Genomic DNA, 19,655 nt, shown 5'->3' with positions numbered 1-19,655 from the left:
TTGGACTAACAACTATTTACGGAGACCAACACTAACTTCCTCCCCTCTTTGATTGTTGGTGCCGTATGAAGTAACTCCTGGGGAAGGTTGCGTAGCATAAAAGGACAGGTTTGGAACATTAGTTGGGTAAGTTGTTAGAGCAATGTAAAAAAACAAGGACGACCCCAGACGTTACCATAGTGATGAGGAATTAAAGGAATCTTTTACAGTGTTTCTTCTTGAAACCTCAGTTTCTTTTGTTTGTTTGACTTGTAATACTTTGCTAACACGGCGTACGCGTATGAAGTAACGCCTGGGCCCTGGGGAAGGTTGCGTAGATAAAAGGACAGTCTGTTTACTGATCCTTTTATAAAAAAAAAATATGCGGAAAGCAAGTGTAAAACGCGAAACGCGTTAATTAAAAAAATAAAACGGAATCATGGGTGATCACGTGATACATCCAATCAATTTCGTTACAATATTTCATATTTTACTATACAAAAATTCGTTTAATAAACTCAGTTATAATAATTTAATATATATTTTTTTACTTGAGCAATTGAAATTATAAAGCACAACTAGTCGTGATTCATAAAAAAACAATACTTTGCATGAGGAGGAGCAGCAGCTGAACACCTCAATATATAATTCAAAATATTAACTGTATCCCCCCTTATTTATATTTAGTGCAGATGTGAATGGAGTAGACCATCATCTTTACAATGCTGGTCATTGACAATTTAGGATCCTTTAAATATCTACAACCGCTGTTTCTGTCAGTGGGCTTCTACAGGCAAATCATTCGAAGGACCAACAACCGTGATTTCTAGTTCCTACGAATCCGGTAACCATTTGACATTTGTAACATTAGAAGCGCAAGCTATTAAAAAAAAAAATATCCATTTTTTATTTTTTTTTATTATCCCAAAAAGTTGTGAACAATAATAATAGGATAATAGGAATAGTTTGAAATTAACATACACGAACTAATTGTGTTATTGCTATTAGGATTACATTCAATCCCAGCAGGATGATACCCTTGAGTTTTCAACATATATAAGGAATTAAAATACAGAGATCTATTAGAAAAAAAAAAAATAATAAACAAATGAGGCATCATCCGAACACGGAGAAAAGAGATAGCGTACGAAATAATACAATTTCCTTTATACAAATTAAATTGCGGTTCATTTAGATCAAATACCTGATACATTAAGTAAAATAGTAACTTTCTATATTATGCATTGTGTTATACAATAATAAATAGTATTTCATATTTTGAAATATTAAATACCAATTTTAATTCGTAAATCATCATTGGATTGTAGGAATCTGAATTTTCTTGGCAATTGTCATATGCTTGGCAAGATTTTCCCATGGAAAAAAAATAATTCCATTTAGTAAATATATTGTTCGGTAATATCAAATAAAATAAAATACACCGTTTGTTCACGTGATATGATATCAACACGTGATTATATATGCACCAATTCACCAATAAAATAAACCACCTACAGTACATATTGATAGTGAGCGAGTAAACATCACAATACCGTTCAGACCGAAAAAAATAATTAAAATACGATTGGCTTTCGCGTATCGATCTGAGATGAAAATGGTTATTATTAAAGACATAAAAAAGAGCAAAGTATTACAGTTCGTAATTTAAATAGAGGGCATTACATTGTGTTGCATCAATTTTTAATCGACATGATGCCAAAGATCTCAAAGTTCTTATCATGCTCTATGGCAGATAAAGCCACTTTATAAAATAAGTAAATTTTCAATAAAATTAGCAGAAATTTGAACCCCAAAATTGAGTGATCGGATTGGTCTAGAATTGAACAGGGCTATTGATTGGTAAAAATAGTCACTTCGCGTTTCATTTCATCCAACCATTCTAATCTGTCATCCAATAATAATATTATTATCGATTTGACGTGCAATTTTTATAATAAACTCCCACTACTATTTGATAACTTTATTATTATACTAACTGAATAAAGTAACAATTATGTTAAATCTGCATGAACTTAATTATATGATTTTTTTAAATTCAATTTACGATAAATCCTACATCTTGATTAACTATGTTATACATTACAACCATCTTGAATAAAAGTTATCAAAGAAATAATTTATACTTGTAATTCCAAATTTTTTAAAGAGAGTTTAAAATTGGACAAGGTTGTCATGTTCGCTTTTATTATATGATCCATAACGTTATAAAGTTTGAATCTAATATCAGGTTTTTTTAATTAATAATTTCTGTAACATAAACTACTTCATTAATATATATTACTGTATAACGTTAACAAAAAGTACATCTTACGCCAAAAGAGAACTACGTGTACGAATAAAATAGGGTAAATGAATAGCGCAACGAGCCAGAGCGATGATACAGTATGTATCAGGCAACTTGTTAAGAGTTAATTTAATAAATACAGTAAAATATATTAAATTTTTTTCGTGTTCTCTTATGGTTTTCCTATCTTAACAAATATGTCATATTTTTTAATATGTTATATAATAACCTTTCGTCCTCGTTTTCTCTTTTATTTAGATAAAATTTGTATGGAGCCTCGAATACATTGCAGTAAGCTCTAACCTGAAGTGGTGTAGACTGGGAGCTAGACGGCCAATGCATTACCCCCTTTTGGGGAAGGTTAGAGTTGGATATAGGGTGGTACCAACTATGTTATACCAACCTATATCACTTTCGAACAGTGTTGTTAAATTGCCATGTCATTTGCCCATTTTTCAAATGACATTTGTCATTTCTCATACATTTTCATAGTAAAATCGATGTCATTTAATATCATTTGATGTCATTTCAGTGTCATTTGACAACACTGCTAGTTTCGAAAGTTATAAATGTGTATTACTAATTGAACGAGTCTTATTACTCTTATAACTCTGTAATTATGTATCTGTTTCAGCAGTTTACCTGCCTTTCTTGAAATAAAATCTTTTATTTAGATAATTAATAAAGTTATATAGAGCCTTAATTGATTTTTTTGTTGATTCGAAATTAATATTAATGACCATTGGAACGCAACAATTCAATACTATGTCTCACAACGGTAGTCCATTTTTAGATTATGATTGTAAATCGTAAATTTGGCCACAAACTCATAAGCACAGTAAGCACAGTAAAAATTTGTACACTGAGTAACATCTATAATGAACAATCAAACCCCGTGTGTTACTCCATTCTTGTTATTTTCTTTCTAAATCAGTTGGAAGTTTGAAATACGAATAATGTTGTCTAACTGAACTACCGGAGTTGAATGCGTCTTTTGTTGACCTTAATTTAGCCAATATTTCATTCATATTTATAAAGCATAATTTTCCCAGATTATTATTATTCATACTTTTGCTCACTACAATGTCATCAAATTCTCAATTAACTTTCTTGGACGTTAAAGAATTTTCAAAAGATTTTTATCAAAATATTCTTAAAATCATTGAAACAAATGATTTTAATACGTTTGAAAATAATTTAATCGAATGGATAAATAGTTTTATCAAGGATACTAAAATGATTTTGGAATCAATGCAAAATCATGAAGAATATGAATTTTGGTTTTCAAGTATAATTGGTTTCTTTTATCAACATGGTATAGGTTGTAATGTTGATAAAAATAAAGCATTAGAATTTTATTTATTAATAGTTAATAATAATCATCGTAATGATGATGATGATGATTATAACGATGACAACAATAATGATGATGAAAGTTTAAATTTATTAAAAGAAAATGATGAATTTATTATTTTAAAAAATATTAATTATAATATTGGAAAATATTTATTATCAACTTTTTATTATAAAGATATTATTTTGGATGATATACATTTTAGAAACGCGCCTGATTTTATAATTAAATATTTAAAACTTGCTAGAAGAGATGATTCAACGGCTCAATGTAATTTAGGTCATTGTTATGAATATGGTGAAGGAGTAACAAAAGATTTTAATAAAGCATTTGAATGGTATACTAAATCAGCTAATAATAGAAATGCTTTAGGTCAACATAATTTAGGAAATTGTCATTATTATGGAAGAGGAACAACATTAGATTTTAAGAAAGCATTTGGATGGTATGCTAAATCGGCTATTAATGGAAATGCTGAAAGTCAATATAATGTAGGAGAATTCTTTTACTATGGAAAAGGATTAAAACAAAGTTATAAAAAAGCATATGGATGGTATTTTAAATCAGCTAATAATGGACATGCTTTAGGTCAATATAAATTAGGAAATTGCCATGAAAATGGTGAAGGTACTGAACAAGATTATAATATGGCATTTGAATGGTATTCTAAATCAGCTAATAATGGAAATACTGAAGGTCAAAATAATTTGGGTTATTGTTATAGAGATGGTAAAGGTGTAGAACAAGATTACAAGAAAGCATTTGAATGGTTTGAACAATCTGCTAATAATGGATGTGCTAAAGGTCAAAATAATTTAGGAGAATGCTATTATTATGGAATTGGAATAGAACAAGATTATGAGAAAGCATTTGAATGGTATTCTAAATCTGCAAATAATGGAGATGCTAAAGGACAAAATAATATGGGTCATTGTTATGAGTATGGTGAAGGAGTAGCACAAAATTTTAATAAAGCATTTGAATTGTATTCTAAATCAGCAGCCAGTAATGAATGTGCTGAAGGTCAAAGTAATTTAGGAAATTGTTATTATTATGGAAAGGGAATAAACCAAGATTACAAAAAAGCAGTTGAATGGTATTCTAAATCAGCTAATAATGGATGTGCTGAAGGTCAATATTCTTTAGGTACTTGTTATACACATGGTAAAGGAGTTAAAAAAAAATATGAAACAGCATTTCTATGGTTCTCTAAATCAGCTATGAGTGGATATTCCAAAAGTCAATATCATTTAGCAGATTGTTATTATTATGGAAGAGGAGTATTACGAGATTATATAAAAGCATTTAAATATTATTATGAATTAGCTAATAATGGACATGCTTTAAGTCAAAATAAATTAGGTGCTTGTTATGAACATGGTAAAGGAGTGAAACAAGATTATAATATGGCATTTGAATGGTATTCTAAATCAGCTAATAATGGGTGTGTTGAAGGTCAAAATAATTTAGCACTTTGTTATGAAAATGGAATTGGAATAGATAAAGATTATGGTAAAGCATTTGAATTGTATTCTAAAGCAACTAATAATGGATATATTTTTGCCCGAAGTAATTTAGGTCGTTGTTACGAGAAAGGGTTCGGAACCGATAAAAATTATATGCGAGCATTTGAATTATATAATAAGTCAGCTAATGAAGGATGTTCTAAAGGTCAAAATGATTTAGGGAATTGTTATTTTTATGGAAAGGGAATAACAAAAGATTATAAAAAAGCATTTGAATTATATAAAAAATCAGCCAATAATGGGTTTGCTTTAGGCCAAAATAATTTAGGTGTTTGTTATGAGAAAGGATTTGGAACTCGTAAAGATTACCACGAAGCGTTTAAATGGTATTCCAAATCAGCTAATAATGAATGTGATGAAGGTAAAAAAAATTTAAAATGCCTACTATTATGGTATCATAAAGTAAGTATATAAATTAGTATTCTTTTAAAAAAAATATACGTTTGTAGATATTTTTTGTTTAGATAAATATTCTTGTAAAGTTAGCAACTATTTTACATTCTTGTATAGTATTCCTAGTGCTTCCTTGCTTGTCTATATCCCCAGAATAATAGTTTTTAGCGTGAATTGCAAAATGTTTAAGATTTATAATTTATTGTAACCATAGAGAGTGTTTTCTTCTTTATATAAATGAATTGTATTTAACTGTATGTTATTTAAATTTATTATATATATATATATTGTAATATATAAATAATGAATATTATTTAGTTACATTTGTATTTAATTTCCTTCAATTTCTAATCTCTAATCGAAGCAATAAGATTACGAGATACGAGACTATTTTTCTTAATAAGCCGAATTAGAGGACAAACTAATTTATCATAAGTGTTTAAAATTATTTTAATAGTCGCCCAAAATATTAATTTCCGCTCTTTAAACACAACAAACATTATTAATATTTAACGAATGCTTACACATAAATTGATTTTTTTTACGTTAGAAATCTCAAATGATACACACGCGAATACGCATTTTATAAAGAAAACGTATTTGTTATTAAATATATTCAATACTAGTAATTAACTTTTAATTATTAAAGGGATTTAGGGATTTGAAAATATAATGCCGATTATCACCCAAGTAAATTACTCCACCGGTATAAAAAAAAGTATAAAAAAGTATAAAATTCATTGGTGCACACGTCATACACAATGAGATAAGCCTGTTATTCCATGAATATCTAATAAATACTCCATACTGTACATACTGTATACACCGATGCTTCCCTCCCTCCCCAGAATATTTCAGTTATTCATTGATACATGTCATGGCTTGGCATCAGTTTATAAAAGATTTGCCGTTGCATTTTATGATAATCTTTTACTGTTGTTGCGGCAATAATATGCCAAATAAGTATTAGTATATAATTCATATATATTTACACGTGCAATTTAAATCTAATTTGTAATTCTATTAACTTCCAAAACAATACATTCTCTAAGCAGAGAAACCCGCTATAATGGTCCATATATATATTTTAATATTATCGGTCCTGATCATAATAAATAACCTTTAAATTATTTTTAAATATAGTAATTTTTTTTTTATTAAACGAACAAACAAATGAGCAATAAAGAGATAATTCATGTGATCATAGAATATCAGAAGTTTCTTACTTACCCTTTACTGTTATAGTGATTTAAAGTTCTATATCCGGCATACATGATGCTACCTGTTTTGTTCATATTTGTATATATTATGAAATATATTATGTCATATTGTCATATAAGGCGTGCGGACATGTCCGCTATTGGATGAGGTTACCCAATAACTAATTGGGAACCAAATTTATATGATCTTGTACCAAGGTAAACACATATTTGCAAAGAATCAAATTAATAAAGACCAAATTCGCTGGGAATTTAACCTCTTTATATATAAAGCATCATCGTTTACATATAAAAACTAATTAAAATAAAGAAATGAGAAAAATCGTACTTTTGTGTGTAAACTATACAAAAACAAAGTAAGTAATAGTATTTCCAGAAAGTAAATTGTATTAGATTATCATAAAAACATTTGGAAACATATGACAAAATGAATTTTTTCAATAATGACTAATAAGAATTAATAAGATATTGACTTCTATATAAATGTAAATAACAACCTAATTTGTTCAATTATCCAAAGAAATTCTTATTGGAAATTTGAAACAATACATCGCCCTTAGATCACAACCAATTTTGGTAATTTATTCCCATACATTAAATTACCATAAGGTAATTTTCCGTGGCACATTATTCTAACCAAAAATTTCCTATTCATTTATAGGTTCTCTGTTGTACTATTCTATAAGCTTAGCCAATTTTACTTTCGGCTGGAAATAAGTCTATCTTTTTTAATAAAAACAAAAGATTTTTTATTTATTTATGGTTTTATGGTTGCAATCGTGTATCCCATGAAAATAGCAGGCGTATTAAAACTTGAACAGAACAAGATTTATGTAAACTTTAAATTCATTCTCCGTTAAAAAAGAATTTTCTCTCTCCTGAAATTTTTTTTTTTAAAAAAAAAAAAAAAGTGAAAAATAAAAAGAAAAAAAAAAATGACCACACAATTTTTACCATATTTGTCGCAAGACATGACTAAACTTTTGGATAATAAAAAGAATTATGATCTTATAATTAATGTTGATAAAGAGAACAATAAAAAAGAATTTTGTGTGCATTCAATTATTCTTGAAACGAGATCTTCTTATTTTGAACATGCTTTTTCTAATGGATTTGCAAAGAAAGAAAATAATACTTATATTTTGGATTTTCCCGATATATCTGTTAATGCGTTCAATATTCTAATTAGGTAAATACAAAATTAAGTAATTTTAAAAAATTTTTTTTTTGATATCGTTAAAATTGAGGCAAAAAAAAAAAATTTTTTTTTAGGTATGCTTATGGTGGTGTCATTAATCTTGATAATAGAGAGGCTTCAGATATTATGAATCTTTTAATTGCTTGTGAAAAATTCAAACTTAAAGAATTATATGATTATATTCAAGATTATCTTATCATACATCATCAAACTTGGCTTTTTCAAAATCTTCTTTTAATTCAACAAATCGGTTTTAAACATCCTGAATTTATTAAATTACAAAATTATTGGACAGAAACAATTTGTGAACAACCAGAAATTTTATTCAATTCTACCGATTTTATATCTGTTGATAAAAAAGCGTTATTATCTCTTTATAAAAATGAAATTTTATGCATGGAAGAAAATGAATTATGGGATTATATTATTCTTTGGGGGAAAGCTCAAAATCCTGAATTACCTGAAAAAATTTCTAATTGGACAGCAAATGAATTTAATATTTTAAAGAAAACTATCGATGAATTTATACCTCATATTAGATTTTATGAAATTCCTTCTGATGATTTTTGTTTCAATATTATGCCTTATGGTTCAATGATTTGTAATGATTTATATCAAGATCTTTCCCGATATCATTTGGTATCAAATTGGCAACCAAAATTTAATAGTCTTAAATCAAGAAGAATAAATTTAAATCTTTCTAATATACCTATCGATTCTAAACTGATTAACGGTGAACAAGCAGCATTGATTTCTTCTTGGATTCAAGGAAATAATGAAAGCAAAATATCAAAAAAATATAGTAAGGCTAATCTTGAATTTCAATTACTTGCTCGTGGAAGTCGTGATGGATTTACGGGTGCATCATTTCATAAAATGTGTGATAACAAAGGTCCCACAATTACAATTATAAAATTAAAGGGTGAACCTTCAATTCTTGGAGGTTATAATCCTATTAATTGGGAAATTAATAAACATGGGAATTATGAAAAAACTTCAGATAGTTTTATTTTTAGTTTAGATAAAGAAATAACTTTGTCTCGAGTTCAAAATTATGATAATGCTATATTTCAAAATAAAAATGGTCCTAATTTTAATGATTTAACGTTACGGGGAACTTTTAATTCAACGAATGGTGTTTATTATGCTAAATATATTTATGATCAAAAGATACATGCTAAAGGATATTTTATTGCAGATGAATATGAAGTTTTCAGTATTATTACAAGGAAGAAGAAAATAATTAAATCATTGTAGGGAGAATAAATATATATATTTTTTTAGTATTTTAGATTAGTTAATTTTGTATAAATAAATATATATATATATTAAAAAAATAAATAAATAAAACGTTTATATTTATTGCAACAAAGACGCACTTAATTATGACTTAACTAGTTACATCACATAAGTTTTGCATCTCCAATCCTCTAATCGCTACCAATTTAGGAAAAAAAAAATGTACTTAAATATAAAAATTTAACGCTAAAAAAAAAAAACTTTTTCTACTTTTTGTTCTTTCTTTCTTTCTTTAAAATAAATAAATAAATAAATAAATAAAATTAATTAATTAATTAAATAACGTCCACATAATTTTTTGTCTCGATCGTCGCTATTAAAGAGAAGGTAAATAGTATTTATGATTTATGATTTTATAATTTTATAATCAATTTATAAAGAAAACAATAATTATAACTTTGTGTATATTCAAATTATTCTTGAAGTGAAGTCCTCTTGCTTTGCAAATGTTTTCTCTAATGGATTAGTAATGAAAGAAAATAAATTTTTATCTTGGATTTTCCTGATACATTGCTGTTAATATATCAAAATTTTAATTAGGTAATATATTATTTAAATTTTTAACATAGAAAATTTATTTATATTAATGCAAGTTTCGTTTTATCTAGATATATTTATGGTGTGGTATCATCGATCTTGATTATGTAGAAGCTGCAGACATTTAATGTATGTGTACATATATGAGAATTAGACAATTAAACAACTCTTGCTTAAAGGATTTAACGTTCAAGAACATCATCATATTAGACATCATCAATCTTGAATCTTTCGAAATTTTGCCTTTAATTCAATCATTCAGTTTTAAATACTTTGAAATCACCACATTACAAAATTATTAGACAACCATCATTCTATCATTTATAAGGAGCCTGAATCTTTTTTTTTTTTTTAGGATTGCTAATTCAGTCGGAAAGTTGGCTGAAGGGTTCAGGAAGCTAGCTCAACACATTTAAAGTTTGGATGCGGTTAAATCCAAGCGAAGCACCAACAATCACCTAACAGGCAGGCCCAACCGGCCGACCCACTATCATTATAACCTAACATTAAGGGTCACTTAAACAGGAGCCTGAATCTTTATTTAATGTTACTATTTTATATTCGTTGGGCAATTGATCACGTGATAGAATAAGAATTCGTTAGGGTAAAGCTCAAAATTCCGAAAAAAGAACTAATCGGACAACAAATAACTATACTAGATGATTAATTGCCTCACAATCTGAAGATTCTTGTTACAAGATTATGCCTTACGATGTAATTCTTTTAACGATTTATAATTTGGAAACCAAAATTTAAAAATCGAAAAGCAAATTAAAACTTCTTTCTAATACTACTTTTGATTACAATTATTTTCCTCTCGGATCAAGGATATAAGTCTTATCATTTTAATTAGATTAACATTAATTTGGGACTTAGAAATTATGAATAAATTTTGGATAGAGTTTATTTTAAGACAAAGAATACATCAATATTAGGGTCAAAATTTTAGCAAATGTAGCACGTGATACAATGTACCATCTAATTCTACCTGGTCATACTATGATCGCTTCGATATCATACAACTGAACATTTTGTCAAATGAATTCGAAGAACAGAATTAATACGACCCAATCTCGAAAGGATATATTGATTATATTCTGTATGTAGACATTGGAAACTTATATGCAATTTTATCGATCGGGAATTATTGACGGAATGATGTGTGGAGCATCTGGAACAGTTATTTTGTATAATATTAACTTCAAAGTAACAGGTACGCATCACTTGTTCAAAATACTCGCATTCATGATTTTTTACTAATTATCCCTTGTCATATGTAGAAAAGTTCAGACTACAAGTCTCATAAACTTGTTATAGGCGTAAGCTGTAATTCTTGGGTAACAGACATTCTGTGAATGTATAATATAACAATACAATAAAATGAATTTATTATAGGAGTCTCGCAAGATTTTTTGCATTAAAATACTTATATATATTAATTTTCTTGTTCACCACGAGTCATATCTGTATTGATATAGCTAAACAGTCTCTTTAACATAAAATAAAATAAAAAATATCCATATCTCCTGGTATTGAGAAAATTTTATTATTCTCTTATTTAATTAATTATTCAAAAATAATGTATGATAATAATTATTATTGTTTAGGGTTCTGCTATTCATTACTATATTACTCACAGTGTTGTTAAATTGCCATGTCATTTGCCCATTTTTCAAATGACATTTATCATTTCTCATACTTTTTCATAGTAAAATTGATGTCATTTAATATCATTTGATGTCATTTCAATGTCATTTCAGTGTCATTTGACAACACTGCTCGTATATAGTGGCAAATAATTATTTATCACCATATCCTTTGAGTTTAATCAACTAATCCATTAAACCATTATATTTAAGTATTACTATATATTTACAAATAGATATTTCCAATTATTTATTGATATTCTTTAATCTTTAATTAATTTCATTTACTAGATTCATTCTTTTATATCTGTACTATATAATTTTAATTTAAATCTCGACTTTTAGCAGATTTCATTATATAATTATTTTTTAAATAAAAGGTTATGTATGCAATATTACTATTATTAGCTATGATGAGAACTCAGAACTTGGTGTGCCTTAGATACCTCTCTGCTTTAAGAATTTTCTTTGCGGTTCCAGTCATCTTCGTCAAGATAATAATAAAGTTTAATAATTTGTGTGCGAAACTCTGATTTTAATTCGTTAGAACATTTAATTATCGGATCTAAAATTCTTTCTTTGTCAATATCATCATCAATTATACAGGAAGATCCTGCCAAATTGCAGGAATTTGAAAACTTCCATATTCCTGAAGACAATATGATTTTTGATGCATTGTACACCAAAATAAAGATACCTCAGTGCGATGGCCAAATGCACCAAAGCTCGCTAGATCTTTATTATCCAATATTCCATCTCTAAGATGAAGAATAATTCTCTGATTGAGTACATCCCTCATGGTCCTGAACCTTGATCCTGTTGTTTCGCTTCTTGTTTCGCTTGTTTCGCTTGTTGTTTCACACGTCCGGAACCGGCAGATTTTAAACAGGAAATTTAAACAACTTGAAAGTAAAGGAGCACCCTTTACGGATTATACTGTACAATACTTTCTATGACTCAATAACCTCGATACTTACATTCCAATCATTAAGAACATTAGCTGCTTTTTCGTGCAAAGAAGGATGGTGAGTTTTTGCGTTATTAAATTTTATAAGGTTCTTCTTTAATTTTACGAAGAATTTTCCTTAGGTTTTGAAATCATATTCTTTTTTATAATATTATTGCTCAGTTGACGTCACTAAAAAAAATCCATGATCTGCTAGTAATTCAATAGACTTTCGGAAGGAGTTTAATAAGAAGTACTTAAATAAAAAACAGTACTAGGCAAAGTTCATCACTGATGTTATTATTACTGCGTAAATTGTTTTATTTACAGTATATGAAAGAGTTTAAAGAGTTAGAGAGTTTGCGAAGTACGTGTCTGACTTTATATATTTATACCAACGAGCAATAAGCAACACACAGTAGGCCCGTTCAATTCTGTTTTGGGTTAATACTTATGAAATTTTTAAAAACCTGAACAATCATAATTGATCAATTTGAATAACAATAGACATCGGATCAAAAACATTGAGTGATCTCCTCCAGTATCACCATGATTTTTTAGCATGTGATTTTTCTATATATGGCTGGTGATAATTTTCAATTTGGGCTTGGGTTTTGTCTATATAAATGTTATCCGATATGAGGCGATACTCGAATACTTTTTTGGTAAAGTTACTTAGACGGTTATCTTTACTAAATTAAGAATCAAAAGCTTTTTTAAAACTAACATACTAACGTTTAATAATTTTTTTCCTGGTTTTCTTTTATTTTTTTTTTTAAAAAAAAAAGAAAAAAAAATGTCTACACATTTTTTACATAACTCATCGCAAGATTTAATAAAACTTTTAGAAAGTAAACGAAACTATGATTTTATAATTAATATTGATAAAGAAGACAACAAAAGAGAATTTTATGCACATTCAATTATTCTTGAAGTGAGGTCCTCTTATTTCGAAGACGTTCTCTCTAATGGATTAGTAAGAAAAGAAAATAATATCTTTATTGTGGATTTTCCTGATATATCTGTTAATGCGTTCAAAATTCTAATTAGGTAATAAATTATTTAAAATTTAACACGGAGAAATTTATTCTATAATCATAATAATGCAAATTTTATTTTATTTAGATATATTTATGGTGGTACCATCTATCTTGATCATGTAGAAGCTGCAGATGTTTTGAATCTTTTATTTGCTTGCGAAAAACTCAAGCTTTATGAATTATATGATTATGTTCAAGATTCTTTTATTAAACATCATGAATCTTGGATCTTCCAAAATTTTGTTTTAATTCAACAACTCAGTTCCAAATATTCTGATTTCACCAAATTACAAAATTATTTGACAACGGCTGTTTGTGAACAGCCTGAAATTTTATTTGGTGCTAATAATTTTACATCTATAGGTAAAGAAGCATTATTATCCATTTGTAAAGATGAAAATTTGTGCATAGAAGAAAATGAATTATGGGATCATATCATTCGTTGGGGTAAAGCTCAAAACGCTGAATTACATGAAGAAATTAATAACTGGACAAATAATGATTTTGATATTCTAAAAAAATCTTTAGAAGATTTTCTACCTCTTATAAGATTTTATGAAATTTCATCTGAAGATTTTTGTTTTAAAATTATGCCTTATAGTTTAATTCTCTCTAATGAATTATTTCAAGATCTTTCAAAATTTCATTTAGTATCAAATTGGAAACCAAAATTTAATAATCTTGTACCAAGAAAAGTAAATTAAAATCTTTCTAATGTTACTATTGATTACGTTTATTTTCTTGAATTTAAAAAAAACAGAAAACAAAGAATAGATTTAAAAAAAATGTATTATTGCCGTGATGATGGATTTGCAGGTGTAGCGTCCATAAAATATTCATAGAACTTATTATGAGATTAAGTGATTAACATAACAATTAATAAAAAAATTTTTTTTTGTACTAAGATTATGGTAAAAATTTCAGCAAATGTAACACATCATGCAAAAACCACTGATCTAAAAAGAATTTGGCTAAGTTTTTATCTAAATAAATACAATCCGATATGGGGCGATACTCGGATAAGCTGGTCATCACTTCTAAATTGAGAATCTAAACTTAAATAAAACAAGGCAAAAATTCCCAGTTCTAACGCTTAAATTTTTTTTTCCCCGATTTTTTTTTTCTCCTCAAAAAACAAAATAATTAAAAAAAAATGTCCACCCAATTTTTACCTTACCTATCGCGAGACCTGACAAAACTTTTAGAGAATAAAAAGAATTATGATTTTATAATTAATGTTGATGATGAAAATAATAAGAAAGAATTTTGTGTACACTCAATTATTCTTGAAGCGAGGTCGTCATATTTTAGGAATTCTCTTTTAAATGGATTTACAAAGAAAGAAAATAATATATATATTTTGGATTTACCTGATATCTCTGTTAATGTTTTCAATATTGTAATTAGGTAATGCAAAAAAAAAAATAAAAAAATCTTGAAATAAATTAAATGTTTTGCTCTTATATGCAATGACGCAATGATTGTTTGATTGTTTGATTTTTCTTTTTTTTTTAACTTGCAGATATATTTATGGTGGCACCATCGATCTTGATCGTAAAGAGGCTTTAGATATTTTGAACCTTTTAGTTGTTTGCGAAAATTTTAAACTCAAAGAATTATATGATTATATTCAAGATTATCTTATAAAGCATCATCAAGATTGGATCTTTCAGAATTTTGTGTTAACTCAACAAGTCAGTTTTACATACTCTGAATTTACCAAATTACAAGATTATTGGACAGCAATCGTTGTTGAACAACCAGAAATTTTATTTAATGCTACTGACTTTACATCTGTAGATAAAGATGCATTATTGTCCCTTTATAAAAATGGAGATATATGTGTGAAAGAAAGTGAATTATGGGATCATATTATTTGTTGGGGTAAGGCCCAAAATACCAAGTTGTTAGGAGAGATTTCTGATTGGACAACGAATGAATTTAATATTTTAAAGAGAATTATCGAAGATTTTATACCTCATATTAGGTTTTATGAAATTTCATCCGAAGATTTTTGTTATAAAATTATGCCTTACTGTGGTGTACTTTCGAATGAATTATATCAAGATCTTTCAAAATATCATTTAGTACCAAATTGGCAACCAATATTTAATAACCTTTCACCGAGGAAAAAAGATTTAAGTGCCTCGAATTCTCCGATTATTACAAATGTTGTAAAGAAACCTAATATGATCAATCTTCCCAATCCTCCCCCTCCCAATTCTCCTAAGTCACCTAATACTTTTAATTCCTCTATTACATCTAATACCCTCAATTCACCCAATTCACCCAATTCACCCAATACTCTTAATTCTCCTAGTTCCCCTAATTCTCCTAGTTCTCCTAATTCGTATAGTTCGCAGAGTTCTAACAAATTTTCTAATTCATTCAATGTTTATAGTGTTAATCATCTTTCTAATTCTCCAATTGAATCTAAACTGATCAATAGTGAACAAGCAGCATTGATTTCTTCTTGGATTCAAGGAAATAATGATACCGAGATATCAAATAAATGGAAGGTTTATGGATTTAAATTACTCATTCGTGGAAGTCGAGATGGATTTACGAGTGCGTCATTTCACAAAATGTGTGATAACAAAGGTCCCACAATTACAATTATAAAATTGAAAGGTGAAAGTACCATTATTGGAGGATATAATCCTATTAACTGGGATATTAATAAACATGGAAATTATGAAAATACCTCAGATAGTTTTATTTTTAGTTTAGATAAAGAAATAATTTTATCCAGAGTTTCAAAATATGATACTGCGATATTTCAATCTAGTCGTGGGATAAGTTTTAGAGACCTACAACTTATCGATTATTTTAGTGCTGAAAAAGGAATATATTTTACCCATAATTCATATAGTAAAAAAATACATGATATTGGATACTCTAGTGCCGAAGAATATGAAATTTTTAGTATAATTTTATATTCCCCATAGATGAGTAATCAAGATTAACAACATATAAATACAAATTTAATATGTTTTTTTTCAGACTTAAATAAAAATATTTTCAACTTTAATCATCAAATAATTTTTTTTCAGTTTTATTTTTTTAATTGTCATTAAAAAAAATACGTATGGGATTGGCAAGTGATAAGTAGTGCTACGACTGCTACGTGCTTTTTCATTGTGTATAATGTCAGGTAAAAAGTGAAAGTGACTAGATTGTAAAAATTTAATTCTTTTGTTAATCTGATCTCGTATCGGATTAACGGCAAAATTTATGATTTTTATAATCTAATATGAAAAAGAATTTAAATTTAAAATTAATTCAATTTAAGTAGCGTATCGATATTAAATCATGATTGCGAAGACGATTTCGGGATCAAAGAATCTAACTTGAGAAAAAATGTATTTATTTACAGTAGTTATATACGTCGGAGCTGAACCATATTTTTTAAAAAATTTTCATGTACATATATATTGTTCCTAATCATGATTTAAAAAAGTTAATTCGTCGTATTTCTTTAAAGGTTAAACTAATTATTTTCTTGTAAATTACGCTAGCTTATATCATTAAATTTATTATTAGTGATATAAGAATTATAAGAATACAATCATTTTTTAAATGGATAATAAAAAAAAATACCATACAATAATAATAATAATAAATAATCTATAACTTTCTAACTACAGTATAAACTAGACTCGCTATGATTGAGTTTTCAAAGATTTCTTAATCTCTTTCATGTAAGAGGTGTAACGATGATGTTTAACCGCATCAACTTGTAATCCTATGTATTCAAAAAAAAAAAAAAAATCTTTTCGTTAATAAAAACATTCATTCACATTTAAGATATTTTAATCTCATCCATAACAATGTTTCGCTCTCCGCCCCTTCTCCCACCTCTCTCACGGGTTAATCTCATTTTGTAAAAATACTTACCACTTATCATAGACTCATGATAAATCCTAACATTTTCCAACCCAGGATTTTCTAAAGCGACGATAGCATGTTGTTGTACACCCCAAAGTACAAGTTCACTTTTAGCTTCATCTTCAATATTAACTTCATTTGTAACACAAACAAATAATTTTAAATGATTAAATTGCATTTGAGTTATGACAGAAAACATTTTTTGTTTACTATCGTCATCAACAATTGGATTAAACCAACATTGAATTAATTTCATTTTTCTTAATTGAGTGAAATTGGATAAAAGATGCCAAGCATCAGAAGTATCAAATGCAATACTATCAAAAATTAAATGTTGAATTGACGATGAATATTTTGGTGATAAAAGCGGTAATATGTACTTCGTTTCACCAGAAACGAGTTTCAATTTACGTAAATGGGATGTGGATTGTAAAATTCGTGATAGATTTGAATAATGATTATCTAATGGATATTCCACCTTTATCGAAAGAGAGGTTAAGTTCGACTATTAAGAAGGAGATAGAGGGGAAAAGAAAAGAAAAAGATTAATAAAATACGTTAATAACTCAAATTTTGTTACAACTCATCATCGCTAAGAAAAGAGAAAGAGAGAGAGAAAATCCCTTCTTTTGATTACTTACAAAATCTTTCCAAATGTTTAACATATCAGGATACTCCGGAATTCTCATTTCAAGTATATCCAATTTTTGAATTTGTTTAAAACAATTAATGAATTGACCTTTGAAAAAACATCTATTAAAATCATTCTCAACGTAAACATTTTTGAAACCAACGTTTCTGGCGACAAACATTTGTAATAAACATTCAATAATTTGCTCCACAAATGTTCTTCTTTCAGATTTACTCCATGCATCAGAATTGGAAGTATCATTATTAATACTTAATGAACTGTTTGATCTATCCTTCAACGATATACTATTAAGCGTTCCGGACGAGCTAGAAGTTGTGATGCTCGAAGAATTAAGTTCACTAGTATTTGAACTACTGATTTCTTCACCGTTTTGATAAGTAATTTTGAACCAATTCCATGCAGAATTAATCAACCCCTTTGTATGTAAATGTTTAATATAATTAGGATAATTAAAAAAAGGACGTCTTCTAAATAATGGAGGAAGGCTTATAAATCTAGGTCCAATATATCCCTTCATTGTTAAATAAAACTGTTGACATTCTTCTTTTGTTAAACAACATAATAATGTAGTAACCAATTCTCCCGCCTTATCATTTGAAGGAGAGTCATCACTAATAAATTGAAAAGGATCCCTCCAAAGAAGTGGTAAAGCTGATTCACACCATTGTTTATTTACCAACGTACAAGCAAATAATGTGTCGGCTATCTTGATATCTTCTGTTCGTGAATAAATAAAAAATTGCTCGAATATCTTCGTTAAAATATCAAAGTTCAATGATGCATTATTCATTGAAAGAAAATTTTCTTTTTTTAATGATGGTGAAGACATGGTTACGAAGAGAGAAATTATTTTTTATTATTTTTTTTTTTTTCGAGAGAAGAAAAAAAAACCGAAAATAGAAATGAAAAATTTGGCGTTTATTTAAATAAAAAAAAAAAGATCCCGAGTACAAATTTTATTGATTTACACTAAACAGTAAAATTATAATAGCATGAACTATGGACAATCAATTCTTTTTCGATTTGTTTGTTGTACGGTTTTAAAATAAACAATTTCGACTTTTTTACAAAGAAATTGACTTTAAAGAGAATTAAAGTTTATTATTAATGACGTAACTAATATAACTATTAAGCTCTTAGAAAGTGCGTGGGTTGAAGCTGATGTTTATTTTTTCTCAGCCTAATTACTTAAATCAATGGAACAAAATTTTGGGGAAAAAGAAATTTCCATTTGCCGTTAAACTAAGTCAAAAAAGTATTAGAAAAATGTAGTATTGTAGATTCGTAGTGCAAGTACATCAAAATTAATAATTCTAAAGGAGGAAATTTTTTAAATTAATACTAATTTATAAATTTTTAAAAAAGGCTTTTTGATAGTTGTCATGTGTTATTGATCGCATGTTATAAATCTTGATTTTTTTTAATAAAATGTCAAAATCATTTAAAATCATTTAATATTACGCATATTAAATGCTTTTGGGCGTCATAGCCATTATTTACGCATGAAACACATGATTATAAAACCTGCATAAAATATTCTTGATTTGAATACAATTTACAACTAAAAAAGAAACTTGTTAGTAAACCAGTTAATCAAATCATATGATATATGGTATATAAATTTGGTTTTTCATTTGAATATTTCTCACATTTCATTTCTTTCTTTCTTTCT

General features: G+C 27.5%; 6 protein-coding genes across 6 annotated transcripts; 4 read left to right on the top strand and 2 right to left on the bottom strand.

Annotated features, from left to right (window-relative positions):
• Window positions 1–3,367: 3,367 nt before the first annotated feature.
• OCT59_003206 (uncharacterized protein) lies at window positions 3,368–5,715 on the top strand (the record flags this gene model as incomplete). The annotated part of the gene is made up of 3 exons (XM_066145461.1): window positions 3,368–5,207; window positions 5,418–5,566; window positions 5,629–5,715. 3 exons carry the CDS (start codon window positions 3,368–3,370, stop codon window positions 5,713–5,715), a joined length of 2,076 nt encoding a protein of 691 aa, XP_065996184.1.
• Window positions 5,716–7,672: 1,957 nt separating this feature from the next.
• Window positions 7,673–9,465, top strand: OCT59_003205 (uncharacterized protein). Its single transcript, XM_066145460.1, has 2 exons — window positions 7,673–7,966; window positions 8,050–9,465. The coding sequence occupies exons 1-2, from the start codon at window positions 7,713–7,715 to the stop codon at window positions 9,230–9,232; spliced, it is 1,437 nt and encodes a 478-aa protein (XP_065996183.1). The 5' UTR covers window positions 7,673–7,712; the 3' UTR covers window positions 9,233–9,465.
• Window positions 9,466–12,055: 2,590 nt separating this feature from the next.
• On the bottom strand, window positions 12,056–12,256 carry OCT59_003204 (uncharacterized protein; the record flags this gene model as incomplete). The annotated part of the gene is made up of 1 exon (XM_066145459.1): window positions 12,056–12,256. One exon carries the CDS (start codon window positions 12,254–12,256, stop codon window positions 12,056–12,058), a length of 201 nt encoding a protein of 66 aa, XP_065996182.1.
• A 903-nt stretch (window positions 12,257–13,159) lies between these two features.
• OCT59_003203 (uncharacterized protein) lies at window positions 13,160–14,357 on the top strand. Its single transcript, XM_025332272.2, has 2 exons — window positions 13,160–13,453; window positions 13,529–14,357. Exons 1-2 carry the CDS (start codon window positions 13,200–13,202, stop codon window positions 14,145–14,147), a joined length of 873 nt encoding a protein of 290 aa, XP_025174469.1. The 5' UTR covers window positions 13,160–13,199; the 3' UTR covers window positions 14,148–14,357.
• A 177-nt stretch (window positions 14,358–14,534) lies between these two features.
• On the top strand, window positions 14,535–16,479 carry OCT59_003202 (uncharacterized protein). The gene is made up of 2 exons (XM_025319136.2): window positions 14,535–14,850; window positions 14,966–16,479. The coding sequence occupies exons 1-2, from the start codon at window positions 14,597–14,599 to the stop codon at window positions 16,389–16,391; spliced, it is 1,680 nt and encodes a 559-aa protein (XP_025174468.1). The 5' UTR covers window positions 14,535–14,596; the 3' UTR covers window positions 16,392–16,479.
• Window positions 16,480–16,948: 469 nt separating this feature from the next.
• OCT59_003201 (uncharacterized protein) lies at window positions 16,949–18,874 on the bottom strand. Its single transcript, XM_025326771.2, has 3 exons — window positions 17,973–18,874; window positions 17,341–17,836; window positions 16,949–17,188 (listed from the first exon to the last, which is right to left on the bottom strand). The coding sequence occupies exons 1-3, from the start codon at window positions 18,810–18,812 to the stop codon at window positions 17,106–17,108; spliced, it is 1,419 nt and encodes a 472-aa protein (XP_025174467.1). The 5' UTR covers window positions 18,813–18,874; the 3' UTR covers window positions 16,949–17,105.
• Window positions 18,875–19,655: the final 781 nt, after the last annotated feature.

This window comes from Rhizophagus irregularis, chromosome 11 (genome assembly GCF_026210795.1).
Source record: "Rhizophagus irregularis chromosome 11, complete sequence".
Classification (NCBI taxonomy): Eukaryota; Fungi; Glomeromycota; class Glomeromycetes; order Glomerales; family Glomeraceae; genus Rhizophagus; species Rhizophagus irregularis.
The sequence above is the reverse complement of the archived record's forward strand: the minus strand, read 5'-3'. Positions and strand labels throughout refer to the sequence as shown.

Bases quoted from the DNA above. Each gene is read 5' to 3' on its own strand.
- OCT59_003205 (XM_066145460.1), top strand. From the start codon at position 7,713: ATGACCACACAATTTTTACCATATTTGTCGCAAGACATGACTAAACTT. The intron at 7,967-8,049 runs GTAAATACAAAA...ATTTTTTTTTAG, and splicing joins GCGTTCAATATTCTAATTAG to GTATGCTTATGGTGGTGTCA.
- OCT59_003203 (XM_025332272.2), top strand. From the start codon at position 13,200: ATGTCTACACATTTTTTACATAACTCATCGCAAGATTTAATAAAACTT. The intron at 13,454-13,528 runs GTAATAAATTAT...TATTTTATTTAG, and splicing joins GCGTTCAAAATTCTAATTAG to ATATATTTATGGTGGTACCA.
- OCT59_003202 (XM_025319136.2), top strand. From the start codon at position 14,597: ATGTCCACCCAATTTTTACCTTACCTATCGCGAGACCTGACAAAACTT. The intron at 14,851-14,965 runs GTAATGCAAAAA...TTTAACTTGCAG, and splicing joins GTTTTCAATATTGTAATTAG to ATATATTTATGGTGGCACCA.
- OCT59_003201 (XM_025326771.2), bottom strand. From the start codon at position 18,812: ATGTCTTCACCATCATTAAAAAAAGAAAATTTTCTTTCAATGAATAAT. The intron at 17,837-17,972 runs GTAAGTAATCAA...CCTTCTTAATAG, and splicing joins TAAACATTTGGAAAGATTTT to TCGAACTTAACCTCTCTTTC. The intron at 17,189-17,340 runs GTAAGTATTTTT...TTGAATACATAG, and splicing joins TCATGAGTCTATGATAAGTG to GATTACAAGTTGATGCGGTT.